The sequence below is a fragment of the Cladophialophora psammophila genome (genome assembly GCF_000585535.1).
Source record: "Cladophialophora psammophila CBS 110553 chromosome Unknown aczJe-supercont1.2, whole genome shotgun sequence".
NCBI lineage: Eukaryota > Fungi > Ascomycota > Eurotiomycetes > Chaetothyriales > Herpotrichiellaceae > Cladophialophora > Cladophialophora psammophila.
Genome location: NW_006912923.1, coordinates 1,161,037 through 1,174,553, shown reverse-complemented (window position 1 = coordinate 1,174,553; position 13,517 = coordinate 1,161,037). Strand labels below are relative to the sequence as shown.

At 49.7% G+C, this 13,517-nt stretch overlaps 5 protein-coding genes across 5 annotated transcripts; 3 read left to right on the top strand and 2 right to left on the bottom strand.

The window, feature by feature from the left end:
• Window positions 1–420: 420 nt before the first annotated feature.
• A1O5_01755 (uncharacterized protein) lies at window positions 421–972 on the top strand (the record flags this gene model as incomplete). Its single annotated transcript, XM_007742371.1, has 2 exons — window positions 421–633; window positions 688–972. The coding sequence occupies 2 exons, from the start codon at window positions 421–423 to the stop codon at window positions 970–972; spliced, it is 498 nt and encodes a 165-aa protein (XP_007740561.1).
• A 354-nt stretch (window positions 973–1,326) lies between these two features.
• On the bottom strand, window positions 1,327–2,127 carry A1O5_01754 (uncharacterized protein; the record flags this gene model as incomplete). The annotated part of the gene is made up of 2 exons (XM_007742370.1): window positions 1,327–1,812; window positions 1,885–2,127. The coding sequence occupies 2 exons, from the start codon at window positions 2,125–2,127 to the stop codon at window positions 1,327–1,329; spliced, it is 729 nt and encodes a 242-aa protein (XP_007740560.1).
• Window positions 2,128–2,356: 229 nt separating this feature from the next.
• A1O5_01753 (uncharacterized protein) lies at window positions 2,357–4,285 on the top strand (the record flags this gene model as incomplete). Its single annotated transcript, XM_007742369.1, has 4 exons — window positions 2,357–3,097; window positions 3,149–3,463; window positions 3,520–3,840; window positions 3,902–4,285. The coding sequence occupies 4 exons, from the start codon at window positions 2,357–2,359 to the stop codon at window positions 4,283–4,285; spliced, it is 1,761 nt and encodes a 586-aa protein (XP_007740559.1).
• Window positions 4,286–5,177: 892 nt separating this feature from the next.
• A1O5_01752 (uncharacterized protein) lies at window positions 5,178–6,261 on the bottom strand (the record flags this gene model as incomplete). Its single annotated transcript, XM_007742368.1, has 3 exons — window positions 5,178–5,814; window positions 5,870–6,099; window positions 6,157–6,261. The coding sequence occupies 3 exons, from the start codon at window positions 6,259–6,261 to the stop codon at window positions 5,178–5,180; spliced, it is 972 nt and encodes a 323-aa protein (XP_007740558.1).
• A 1,026-nt stretch (window positions 6,262–7,287) lies between these two features.
• Window positions 7,288–9,544, top strand: A1O5_01751 (uncharacterized protein; the record flags this gene model as incomplete). Its single annotated transcript, XM_007742367.1, has 9 exons — window positions 7,288–7,467; window positions 7,526–7,610; window positions 7,669–7,856; window positions 7,921–8,068; window positions 8,127–8,369; window positions 8,426–8,497; window positions 8,554–8,735; window positions 8,792–9,118; window positions 9,179–9,544. 9 exons carry the CDS (start codon window positions 7,288–7,290, stop codon window positions 9,542–9,544), a joined length of 1,791 nt encoding a protein of 596 aa, XP_007740557.1.
• Between the last annotated feature and the right edge of the window lie 3,973 nt (window positions 9,545–13,517).

Genomic DNA, 13,517 nt, shown 5'->3' with positions numbered 1-13,517 from the left:
GCAGACAGTGTCATTCAACCTCGCCGCATTTACAACAGGGACTGTGACCCGAGCCCACCAAGACTTCGCGAGGCAACTCCACGGTCGCGGTTGAGAGTGTTTCTTGGCAAAGATCTAGCTCGGGCATTTATCGAGTATCGGTTTGGCCGAGTTAAGGGGTTCGGACAAATAGTGGATAAGCAGTACATAGCCCCGTCCAGCCCCCACCCCCGGCCAAACTGACAGCAAGCCACTGCCACGCCTCTTCGTCAGCCGCCAGAAGACACCTGGTGATTTCCAGGCCCGTGTCATCTTCACATGCCAGAGTCCTTCACAAGTGCTGTAAGAAAGATCCCCTTTGTATCTATTCATTCGAGATCCTTGGGAGTGAGATTGATTTACACCTTGAGTGACGCGAAGGTAGTCACGATCCCAAATGCAATGGCGGCAGAAGTAGCTCGTCTGGGACTGTTCATCCACAGCGTTGCCATACGTCCCTCGAACGTTGAAAAATCATTATGGTTCTACAAGACGGTCCTTGGCCTCCAAGAGACCATGCATGTAAAGGAGGACTCATTCGAGATATGGTTGCTTGGCTATCCTGTCGTGAATGGCTCACAGCGGGAACGCACTACCATAGAGCTGATCAATTCTGTAAGTTCCAGATGCCTATCACCTAGAGTCTGTTGTCCTCATTCTTCATGCCAGGCAGTTGAGCCAGTTGCGGCTCACAAATTCCCGCCTCGTCCCGGCTTCCTGAAGTTGGCCCTTGGAGTTCGAGACATGTCCGCATTCGTGGCGCATATAAGACAATTTGATGTTAGGATTGTCAAAGATGTCGATGCGACTGCGGGACTGGATGAAGTTGGGTCGTTGATTGGATTGGAAACTCAGACGCAGGGACGGAATGAAACTTTCTTGGAGATGGTGAAATCGGTAGTCTTCATCCAAGATCCAGATGGCAACTATATAGAGCTTGTCCCTGAGCCTTGATTATGAAGCTAAGAAAGATCATACGACAATAAGGAGATGTGTCTTGCTCTGTCAGGAAGCCTAGTTTTCAACCGGCTTGCGAAGTCTTTGCGCTGAAACAACGATCGCCGCAATATAATCCCATTCCTTGAAAGAGTTGTTCTTGTAGCAGATCGGAGTAGAATAGGCAGTAGAGAGCCCATGTGGTACATTAACTATCTTATAATCTCTCGCCGCACCATGCCAATGATGGCTTTTGGGTTAACCGTGTAGTCAGATCCCAGCCTCAAGTTCTATGTACATTTGGTTTTCTCAGGGTTGAGGCATGGCCAAGGTGGCGCAGGCCCTGGGTCGCCGTAGGCTGAAATAGTGAAACTACTTCGAGATCCAGGGCACAGGGTTGATGCCGTACTCAGGGGCCTCCATCAAGCAATCCCAGTGCTCCATGATGCAAGTACCGTCCATTCGGAATATGTCTGCAGCCATGGTATATGTCGGATGTCGGGCTTTGTCCTCCCAGTCGACGCGATGATGGAGAAGAGCAATGTCGTTGCCAACTGAGGTGTGATAGAAAGTGAAGTTGGCATGCTTCACGATGTCGCCCACGACTGCAATGTTGTTTTCAATGCCACTGAGGACCGTTGGGTTGTGTTGAACATAGTCAGGATGAACGTGCTCGTAGTAAGCAGTCTCAACGTCCTTTTCGATGAGCAATCGTCGCACAAACAAATCGAAGATTTGCTTCTGTTCGCAGGAATTCGCAGGCTTTGGAGGACACCAGGCGGCCAAGGTGACTGGGAGGATGGCGAAAAGTAAAGCGAGCTTCATGTTGATGGTGATGGGAGGTGCGCGACGTGGAGTCTGCTCGAACAAGGGAGAAGGCAAATATGCTGTGTGATGGCCAGAAACTTTTGCAAAATACGATGTACCTACTTTTATAGCTGCGAATAGGCTGGGATGGCCAGTGTCCATGATCTCGTGGCTGGGGCCCCGCTGCCGATGTCTCCTGGCGATCTTTTGGTAAAGTAATGCAGGTCCCACCATGCCAATAGCTCCAATTAGTAAGAACAGTCCGCTTCGTATCCAATGGTCACTAGCTCGTCGTTTCTTGAGCTCCTCTTGGAAGAAACGGCTCAGGATCGAAGAGGGGTGTGTGGTGGGGTTCGGGCCGAACATATCTGGTTACACAGCGTGTGGCTCCAAGCCATATCCTTGCATGCCGGTGAAAAAAAAAATGTGTACAGTCTCGGAGCCAAGGTCATGATTGAAAGCAAGCGCCTTTCATTGGAAAATGGCTCGGGAGATAGTTTGTGTGAGATTTCGACTTTTGTGGTACGTGGAATTCCATCAATACAACGCAGCATTCTGTCACTAGTCAACAACCAAGCATCTCGCAGCTGTAGCCATGAAGCAAGTAACTCTAGGTTCCTATATTTTTCGCAGGCTGAAACAGCTTGGAATTGACCATATCTTTGGCTGTCCGGGCGATTTCACCTTGAATCTATTGGACTATATCTATCCTGAAGGTCTAAAGTGGGTGGGCACCTGCAATGAACTAAATGGAGCATACGCCGCTGATGGCTACGCCCGCACCAAAGGCGACGGTACGCCGGGGGTTGTTATCACCACGTATGGCGTTGGAGAGCTGAGCGCCCTCAATGGAATTGCAGGAGCTTACAGTGAACATGTGCCAATTATTCACATTGTTGGCACCACCACGCGGGCAGCACAGAAGGCTCGTACCAAAATCCATCATACCCTAGGCGACGATGGTTGGGACCATACGATATACCAAAAGATGTCAGAGCCAGCGCGAAGAGCGTCCGTTTTCCTAACAAACGACGCAACATTCACCGAAGAAGTTGACTTTGTCATTGAAAGAGCTTATCAAACGAGGCATCCAGTTTACCTGTTTATTCCAATGGACACTCCTGACATCTTTGTGCCTTCCGATCGACTGGAGTCCGAAACTTTGAACACAGAGATTATCAATGTCGGGCGCGAAGAGGCAGAGGGTGCGGTCGTGGACGCTATTGTAACTGCTATGTCATCCTCAAAGACTGGAGCCCTCTTGGTCGACGTCCTTTCGCAACGTTATGGACTTCTTGATCAAGTCAATCAGATCTCAGATCTGTGGAACGCAACGGTAAGTTTTTCCCAAGAATATGACCTTCTTCACTCCTGACTTGAGAACAAGACGTTCATCGCGCCACTGGCAAAGTCGCATTACGATGAGACAAAGGCTAATTATGGAGGAATCTACAATGGTATCCTGACGACAGAGGACTCGATCAAGACAAGGATTGAGGATGCCGACCAAGTGGTCCACGTTGGACCACTTCTATCGGACTCGAACACCGGAGTTTGGACCCAGAATTTGAGCCCGGAGAACAGTATCGTTTTGCACCCAGATTGGATCCTAGTCAATGGCATTAGACATGACCTCAGCTTTGTTCCGGTGGTTAAAAGGGTTGCTCGAGCCTTGATGGAAAAGAAACAAGTTCTAATGGGTGTCTGTTGCCTTCTCCCCAGCAAATATGTAAAACGAGCCGCTGACCGAGTTGGCAGGGCAATGAGACATCTACTTCCGCTAGCCAGAACACCCGAATGCATTTCGAGGGTAGGTTGGATCACGCGAGGTTGTGGAAATGCCTCAGCGGTCATCTCAAAGAAGATGACTGCATTGTGGCCGAGGTTGGCACCGCGCAGTATGGAGCTCTCGAATTGAGGCTCGGTGCCAGAAATAGCTTCCTTACGCAGATGTTCTTCAGTGCAATTGGGTATGCTGTGCCGGCACTGCTTGGTGCTCTGTGCGCAAGAAGAGAGCAGGGGGCGAGCGGCCGAGTTTTGTTTCTCGCCGGCGATGGAGGCCTTCAAATGACCGTCCAGGTACCTAACACCGCCCCTCGCCATTGCATTTGGATTCCGAGTGCTAATTTTGAGTTCCAAGGAGCTTGGGACTATTGTTCGACATGGATTTTCACCCACTATTGTACTTCTAGACAACAATGGCTATACGACGGAGCGCATCATCCACGGGCCAACTCTCCAACACAATGATATAGCTCGATGGGATCACGGCCTAATGCTGGAATTTTTCGGATGTCAGACTTCCAAGTATTACCAAGTCCGCGAGTTCGAAGAGCTTGAAAAAGTGTTTCAGTGTCCGGCGGTTCTCGAAAGCCGAACACCACAACTCATCCACCTCTACTTGGGGGAGATGGATTGTCCCGCTGTGCTCGTCAAGAAGTCGCGAATTGGCAAAGAACGAAACATGATGGCATTGGCACAGTCTGACAAAGAATTTGGACGGCGTCGGAACATAGTGCAGTAACCTTTGGTCATGTACCTGCGGTGTGTGCCGTGCGTGAAATCCACACAGCTACGGAGTATGAATACACACAAAGAACAGAGATCTCAAGCTTGAAGCTATCAGGACCAAGGGCAAACCCCGAAGCAAGCCCCATATGCACAACTACCATCTCTTGACATGCTTGTGTCAGATGTAAATTAGATAGAGCTGATACTCACGCCAACCAAGGAGCCGAACCTGATGTACTTTGCATGGTCATGCGCCGGCCTAGGAAAGGTTGTTCATTATTCGAATTTCTGCTCCAATGGTTCTAGTATATATTGCTCCTGTCTACCAGCCGGGAAAATAATGGGTACTTTGTCTTCTCTTGATATGGCACTGTGCAGTTCGCTTCGTAACACCTGGGTCATCAATGAAAGCGGCAGCAAAGGTATCATATTGGATGCCCCAAAGACAAAACCCCGCGTCTTTTCCTGCACTTGGACCCTCTGTCCGCTGTGCAACACGTCTCGCACTATGAGCACAAATCATGACAGCCAACCCTTCTGGAGATGCAAAACAACTTTCTTCCATTCTTGGAGTCGAATGTTCACCCATGAGCTCCCCCTACTGAAGAAAGAAAGTCTGCGCGACTTGGGGCGTTACTGATGAAGGAATTGCCCATGTCTATCTCCGGAGCTATTGCCTGCAGCCCTCGATGGGATTCCAACTGACTTCCTCTAACCCCATTCGATAAGAAAAGGGCTGGGTTTCCCCGATCTTGCAAGGGCATTGCTCGGTATGTGTCATGTTTCAGTGCTTGTCTCTACAGTCCAGGAAATCGAATTTGGTCGGCCCAACCTTTCGAATTCGTATTCGTCCGCACACAGATACTGCCTCTTACGTCTGCATACGGCTTTTGATCCCACCCAGCCTATTTGCTTCCCAGATAATTTGCGACGTCACATGTACTCTGTGTAGAGTCTGGCTGATCATGAAAATTTTCCTTCACCATCTGTTGGACTGTCCTTGCCTTGAATGTAGACATGCTCTTCACGGGCTTGAGGTCGAAATACCCCTCCTCGAAGAGAATGCCAAAGACCGCGAGAAGACCATCTAATACCTGCTTCGGAACAAAGGCATGCATGGTCTTGTGTCCGGGCAACTCCGTGATCTCATCTTTCTGTAATTTCTCGAGAGGATCATAGCTAACATTGAATTTTGAACCTTTGGCCTCTTCTACAACAGCTAGGAACTCATTCCAAGTCAGTTTCTCTCCCACAATATATGACTCTCTCGGCCATTCTGGAAGGCCGAGTAGAGAAGCAGTGAAATGCGCAACGTCCATGGTATGCGTGAATGCCACAGGAACGTCACCCGTCCCAGGGATTGCGGCAACGTTGTTGGGGATGTCAAGTGCCATAGTGAAAGGCCCCATGCGGGATGGGATCTTTGGAACGTAGTAATCCGCGAAGAAGCCATTGATCACGGTGGTAAATTCTAGATTTGTCTTCTCCAATGTTTCCAGCACTGCAATCTTCGATGCAGCAATGGGGAAGATGGCCGCGACTCTGAGGCTCCCGTCAGTGCAATTCCCTTTGGCGGAGCTGGCGATGGATGACCTACTCTGCAGTATATCGGATGCCCCACCAGTTGGGAATAAAGCGTCGTGTCTTGCTGGATGCATCACAGGCCTTGACAAGGGCTAGCTCCGGGTCAGGCGGCGCAGCCGAGTCGAATGTAGCTATCACTGTGTCGACGTTCTCATTCTCGAGCGTTTCAGTAAGTGCTTCCACGCTTTTGTAGTCAACGCCGATTACACGCACGCCGAGCTCCTTTTGTTTGGCTTTGCTGGCCTGAGACCTATGAATCAGAGACATGTTGTCCGGCCATTGAACTGTAGACAAACTCACTGCTCGGGCAAGGACGACAACCTCGTATCCACCATGTTCGACAATGGCGTCAACAACAGTACAGCCAAGCTTACCGGTTCCATCGGCAACAGCGATAACAGGCATCTGTGATAGTATGTGCTTGATATGAAAGATCGCAGATCAAGTGAAGAGATCGCTTTTCACGGAAATCTGAATTTATATCCAGGTGAGTTACTATACAACGGGACGAATGTCTTCCGACGATTTTTATGCATCGCCGTGTAATCAAAGACCGTGTACTTCAGAGTTCACAGGGCATTACCCCGGACTGCTGACGGGACAGGGCAGAGCGCCTGGTCCGCACAGCCCCTGTTGGGGATATATGATGGATTACATTGTGTTCTACCGCCAGGCACCCAGGGTAAGAAGAGCCAGACTAGTCCATTGATCTTGTAAACTAGAGCCAGAGGTCAGTGTCATGGGATGTTTTCTTTGTGCCTACTTTCCTTTTATCGTTGCTTGTTGGATTCTCGAAGCGGATCGGAGATAGCGAAGGTTGGCAAATGTGGAAAAATATCACCCAGCGGTTTAGAACCCATCCCAGTCCACAATTTTACACATTATGCTGCGGAGAAACTCTGCTGCACATTTCTACGATTGCGAAAGACCGATGTAATTATTGTTGCAACTGTCCATGACACACATGTACCCACAGGAAATATACACCGCGAATATAGGTTTCACGGTGTCAATCGTTGACAGTTCCACGCCTGCCAGTGATTGCACTTCTCATGGACAACAAATTGGAAAGGGCTAATTGACAGCAGAAGGTAACTTTGCATATGGTACTGATGACAAGTTGCGCCCCCCCCCAAAACTTCTCCTATCCCCTGAAAGCGAGATTCAGAACGCCCAGTCATCGACCAGCATCGCTCTACTCATTTCGCCGACCCCATGGGGTTAAAGGGTCTTCCGCATTAACGAACTGAAAGATCTCAACTCGCATTTTACCGCGCTCCCCGAGGCCCGAGCGAATATGGATCGAAGCTTCAATCGGGGGTCTGTTGTAGATATCTATACGACCAGGATTCTACCTGGGGGTGCTTGGTCCTTTTCTCTCACTAATCTTCACTTTGACGCTGTTTCATTTGGATCCGGTTGCTGGTCACCATGAAGACTTTAGGCGATATTATCGCAGAGCACGATGTGATTGAATATGTCACGCCTGCCGACGACCACATGGGTGATGCCAGTGATTCCGATGTCGCTGAAGCCGCCATTGGAGGCGACTCCACCAACGAGTTGCCGCCCCGTTACTACTTGAGTCCTCAATTCATTGCGACCTATTTGGTAGATATCTTCCCTCAGCACCTGGTCACAGAAGAAATCTTACTGACGTTGAGTTCAGTCCTTTGGACTCAGCTTCGGCGCCAGCTTCCTGGGGTTTGTGATGCCTGCCAACATCCTGTACACGGCCATCAACCCTGACATTGGTAACGCTGCCAGATACAAAATAGTCGACGATAAGCTGATTAGTTTAACCGTGCCTAGGCCCGGATCCGAATATCATCTGGGTGAATCTGTCATTCACCTTGTGCCAGAGCATAATCTTCCCTGTTGTGGGTCGGCTCTCAGATGTTTTTGGGAGACGCTGGTTTTACATCTGTGGTAATGTGGCTGCGTTGATTGGCCTCCTTATCTGTGGACGGGCGTCCAACGTGTCTATGCTTATTGCCGGAGTAAGGCCTTCAATCTATTTGAAATTTGATCCGAGTTCCACACTGACCTTGTGCCCCTGAAAAGAGCACTCTATCTGGATTAGGAGGAGGCGTCCAGAATCTCGGTCCATTCGCTGCCATCGCCGAACTTGTTCCCTATAAACACCGTTTTACTGCCATTGGGTGCAATGCGGCAATGCTAGGGCCAGTCCTCGCCTTAGCGCCAGCAATTGGTGAGCGCAGCTGCAAATATTATCTTTTGTTGCTGACGAGAAGACTGACAAACCATAGCTGGATCATTTGTCGCCCACACCGAGCAAGGCTGGCGATGGTGCTACTATTTCAATGCCATTTTGTCTGGAGTGGCAGGGCTGTTGCAATTATGCTTCTATTTCCCACCTGCCTTCAAGGACTTACATAAAAGACGCACGCTTCGAGAGGCATTGAGAAAGTTCGACATTGTTGGTCTTGTGCTTTTCGTCATTAGTGGCGCATGTCTTCTCTTGGGGATATCCTGGGGTGGTCAAAGATATCGTCAGTTATTGCCCACGTCAAATTCGAAGCACCATGCACTGACATTTGTTGCACAGCTTGGAAGTCCGGACCTGTCATTGGCACGATTGTTAGCGGAGGTGTTGGAGTCGTCATTCTGCTGATCTATGGTACGTGAGCTTCCTACGCGGCAAAGACGGAAGAGCGACATCTAATTTGGGTATAGAAGAAAAGTTTGCTGGCGATGAACCACTGATCCCCATGTACCTATTCAGAAACCGAGGCTTTGTCACGATGACAATGTGTAGCTCTTCGGGCTCAATGGTCTTCTATGCCCTCAGCGTGCTCTGGCCGGGTCAGATACATGCACTGTTTACACAGTCACCAACTCTGATCGGCTGGTTGTCGGTGAGCTTTTAAGATGTCACATTTTTTAGGAGAACCGCAAAACTAATCAGATCCAGTCTACACTGACTAGCGGGAATGTCATTGGACAGCTTGGTGCCGCCATGCTTGCGAATCGCATTCGCTATGCTAAGCAACAAGTTATCTTTTGCTCGCTCGTCTTTACAGCCCTCGTTGGTGGTATGGCGGTGATTGACCAAAATCGAGAAGCAATGGCAGTCGCTTTTACCTTGTTGATCGTTGTCGCTATAGCGTGGATGGAGATCCTTGTCTTGTCCGGTGGCCCCATGATGGTGCACGAGTCTGACGTTGGCATTTCCAGTGCATTGGAAATGATGTTGCGCAACTTCTTCTCCACCATCGCCATATCCATTTGTGTCACAGTCGTGAGTGTCTTTACACACTTGATCCTTCATACTACTGTCATGTTCTAACGCCATCGACAGTACACGAACAAGTTGACATCAAACCTTGCAAGCTACGTGGCAGATGCCGCGCTAGCATCCGGGCTGCCGCAATCATCACTCCCGTCATTATTCACTGCGGTGGGCGGATCAGATCCTTCGGCCATAAAAGCAGTTCCCGGTATGACACCTTCAATACTCCAGGCTGTCAGCGATGGAACGACCACTGCCTACGTCAAGTCAATTTCGATGGTCTATCTCATATCCATCACTTTCGGTGGACTGATGATCATTTCTGCCTTTCTGACCCCGGCATTCGACGACAAGTCTACTTCGAGGATCGCAAGAAGACTTCAAAACGTTGACAATAAGGCTAAACTTAATGCTGAAGCTGAGCAAACTGCCTAGGTGCGAGCGAGTGGGCAAACGCTTGCCGAATTCACCTTTCGGTTACTCCACGAATGCAGTCAATGTAAAGTGAAATGAGGTGAAGCTGCAGCTCGGGGTGTCAGGCGCCGGATCACAAGTGAAGGAAGAGACCCTTATTGATATCAAAGGCCAGAAGTAGGTGCTGAGAATCGAATTCTTTGCTGAATCCGTCTAGACATGAAAACTAAGAATGCCTGCGTCGGCGCGTCGCTTTCCATTCTCTCCGACGCTGTCAAGTGCAAGGACCAAGAATACGAGGTTTGGAAGTTAAACGATCCTCCCATGTGACCGCCCTTCTTCTCACAGTCCCAAAGGAGTGACTCTATGTTCTCGTCATGTCATGCTCAGCCAGCCACCTTTCCAACATCTTCCCTTCAGCCTTCGCGGGTCCTAACGCCGACGTACTACGAACCCGTGCTTGTTTCCAGCTGATCTGGTTTCCCACAGCACGTAAATATTCGTTAGAAATGTGATAACAGCTACTTGGGAGGAAGGCAGAGATCAATGGCCCAATTATTGTGGACTCCTGCATTCTGAACTACGAAACCCCCGCGATCGGATTGTGGGGAGTCTGTGCCCCATTACTGGTTGTCTCTCACCTTGCATCTCTAGCGCAGACCCGATTCGAGTCGATGGCCGAGACACATACTCGTGTTTAGATCACGGAGGCACTCTACGCGGAAAAATTTGTTGAAGCAATTGTGCCGCACTGCTTCTGCCGTTTCAATGATGGGTTCGTGCATGTCGTCAGTTCCGCTTGCCGTAACGGCTTGCCTAAATAAATAAGATATAAAGAGATTAAGATTCTTAAAATAATTAACCATACTAGATGTTATGTTTCGCTCCACCATAGGTGTCACTACACGTAGGGGTCCTTAGAAGAGGGAAGTATAAGAGTAGATATCCTAGGAGCTTAAGTACAGAGCGAGTAAATATACTAAGAGCGAAGTGATCGTATGTTAGAGCTGCTGCTGTGTCCTAACTGGGGTAGATTTCTCAGTATTAGGCCCTTGATAGTATGAACTTGTTGACAGCAGAACGCCACTGTGGCAAACCAACCAATTCACCAAAGCTTCAACCGAGGCCTCCCTCTAATAGCCTCGGTGCCACCGATGATCGACAACGAGGTCTGGACAGATCTGGGCAGGTCCAGATCTATTCAGCGGATCGCTTGTTGCCACAGTACAAATAGTATATAGATAGGCAGAGTCTCTCTGAAAAGCCAGGGGCACAGAACACAATCAACAAGATGGATCCACTCTCATTCTGTGTACAACAGAACTGGATGTGAAGTAAGCAAGGTATGAGCAGTCGATGTTACTAAGAACAGTATGGTTCAATAGCTAATATGAATTGGCTACGAAGGGAGTGTAAACTATCTAGGGTTAATGAGGGTGTATATATAATGCTTTTGCTCTGTGCTGTCAGGGATGGCTTGGCAGCGAGCTATCTAAGAAGTATATTGCCTATCTATAGGCGCAGTACGACAGCGACTTCGAAGCTGAGGAGCTTTAAAGGGATGACCTGCGACTCCGTGCTATATACATATGGTTTTCTAGTGCCATGGCGTCTTGGCATCCGTAACATGTGCGCTCTATCCGCTCTACTACATGCCCGGCAGGGCCAGCAGAGCGTGTCATGTGACTCAGCCTTGTTCTCCTGTGGATCCTCCCATGTGTCCGATGAGCGTGGTGAGTCGTGCTCGTGCAACTCGTGACCGGTCGTCCTTAAGGCTGTGTCTAACATCATATTACCTAAGAACGTATAGGTATGATCGTGAACTAAGTCAATTATAAAGTAAAGCTATAAAATAACTACGTATATATATCCCTTTAATCCCTATTTAGTCTACTAGTCTCTTAAGCGATTTTTGGATTTATGTAGCTCCGGACATGGTCGAATACTTCCGGTAGGAAGGGGACACTATATGGAGTTAATTTCTTATTTCGTCTGGTGAGAATTTTGTGCTTTGATGCATTAAATCGAATATCATTTGTCTTTCTCGGGGGATGGGCAGATTAGAGCCCCAAGGGAACAAAGGGGACCCGAAAAGGCTACGTGACTTAACCGAGTATCTGTATCTTCTTACTGTACTGTGTGTGGTAGCCATGTATGAAGCAACTGTCCGCGATGGGCCATTTAGATCTTGAAGTGTGGCTCGTTGTAATCTTGTCCGGGGTCCATGTTCTATCCCATCCCGGGCCCTGTCCTGCGATGAGAAGTAGTGGACGAACCCCTGAGTTCCGAAGGTGAGGGCCGGCCTTAACTACGGCATAGACCACTCCGCAACATCAATGCGATACGACTACTCCCTTTTCTCTCTCCTAGTAAATGTGTATGGGGATTGGAAACCGTGGCGGTGCCCTCACACCAAAATGCAAAAACCAAACTTCAAAAAATTTTGATGTTGCGGAGTGGTCCATGTATTCCGCCGCATCTGACCATAAACGCAACCTGACTATCAGAGAAGATGTCCAAATATCGACCTCTCGATCCAAATCTCGGCGTCCTATGGTCCCAATATAATATTCAATGTAGCATTCATCGCTTTGAGATTCAGATTCTATCTTGTCTTCCCTCCCTCCCCTTGCGTCTACCACTCTTCTTGCCCACTCCCATCTTCCATGCTTTTGCTCCCTGTCTAGGCTGACGCGCCACGCGCAGTATAAGGCGGAGCGTGGCTTTCGGCTGGCTCACTCGCAGTCGAATACGAAGGCGCCTCACAGCTTGGCCAATGTCCGACCGATCTTGGTCCCCCTGACTTGCTAGTATGCCATCCGAGGCGGTCTCGGAGAGGGTTCGACATCCATATGGTGGGTGTCACGAGAAGGGCCAAGTCCAGCGTTGACCAGAGTTTCACTGCTCAGTGTTCACTTCGCGCATCATCAGGAGACGCGGGAGGCTGGGGTGAAGAGGGGCGTGAGCGGAGATATTGTGTGAACATGGCGTCCAGATCAGAAACGTCTAGATATATGCCGTCGTCAGAGTGGGCTGGCTCCAGCGAACGAGTTGTTTCGTGGAGAGTGGTACAATGAGACAGAGATGGACCACATTCGTAATCGAGGTATATTCCGTCATCATCATCATCATCGTCGTCGCCGAGGAGACCTTGCGGAGAAAGAGCGGGAGAGACCGTGGTGCTCTGGGCGTCGTCATCGTTGGACCTATCGTCATGAATCTGAATGGCAGAGGGACAAATTGAAGTGGGAGGTGGGCTTCGTCGTGGGCGCTTGAGAGGAGGGCCGGTCAGTGGTTCCGCCATCGGTGTAGTCATGGAGTCGAGGGACTGTGGCGGCTGCCACTCGACGGCTTCAGAATCGCTCGGCGACTTTCGCTTTCGATGTGGTTGTGCTGCACCAGTGCCTTGGCGAGGGGATACTTTCTCATTTGAGAACTGCCCCCGGGATTTGGCTCCTGCCGTCGGTCGCGACCGGCTGAGTTTATGGACGTCGTGGAGGTAAAACTGAAACGCAGAACAGTTCCCATGGTTCGAGTCGCACAGGGGGTGGGAACATGTAAGTGGCCACTGGCAACCGTTCAGGTGTTCATCATCTATGTGATGCCATACTTTGTGGTCCCGAGACCACGGCCTGAGACGCTCGCAAGGAGGAAGGAACTCATTGCCAAGACAGAACGGGCAATAGGCGGGTCGAAGCAGGGTACAGCAGTAAGTGACGGAGAAGGTGAGAAGAAGGTGGGGGAAGGGTGCGTCGTGAGGTGGGCGGATATACCCAGTACCCAGTAAAAGCGGCGCGGTCGGGGTGAGTCCCAAAGGAGCTGCGAGCAGTTTGACAGACACCTTTTGCTGCCAAGCTGCCATTGCTATTGAAGCTAGTCCGGAATAGGTTCTATGCAGCGCTCCGGTGGCGACCCCGAGTACTTCATCATGGACTACTGGTAGCATAAAAGCAAGGGACTCGCTCCCTGCAAGCTCTCCTCTGATCTCTCAAGA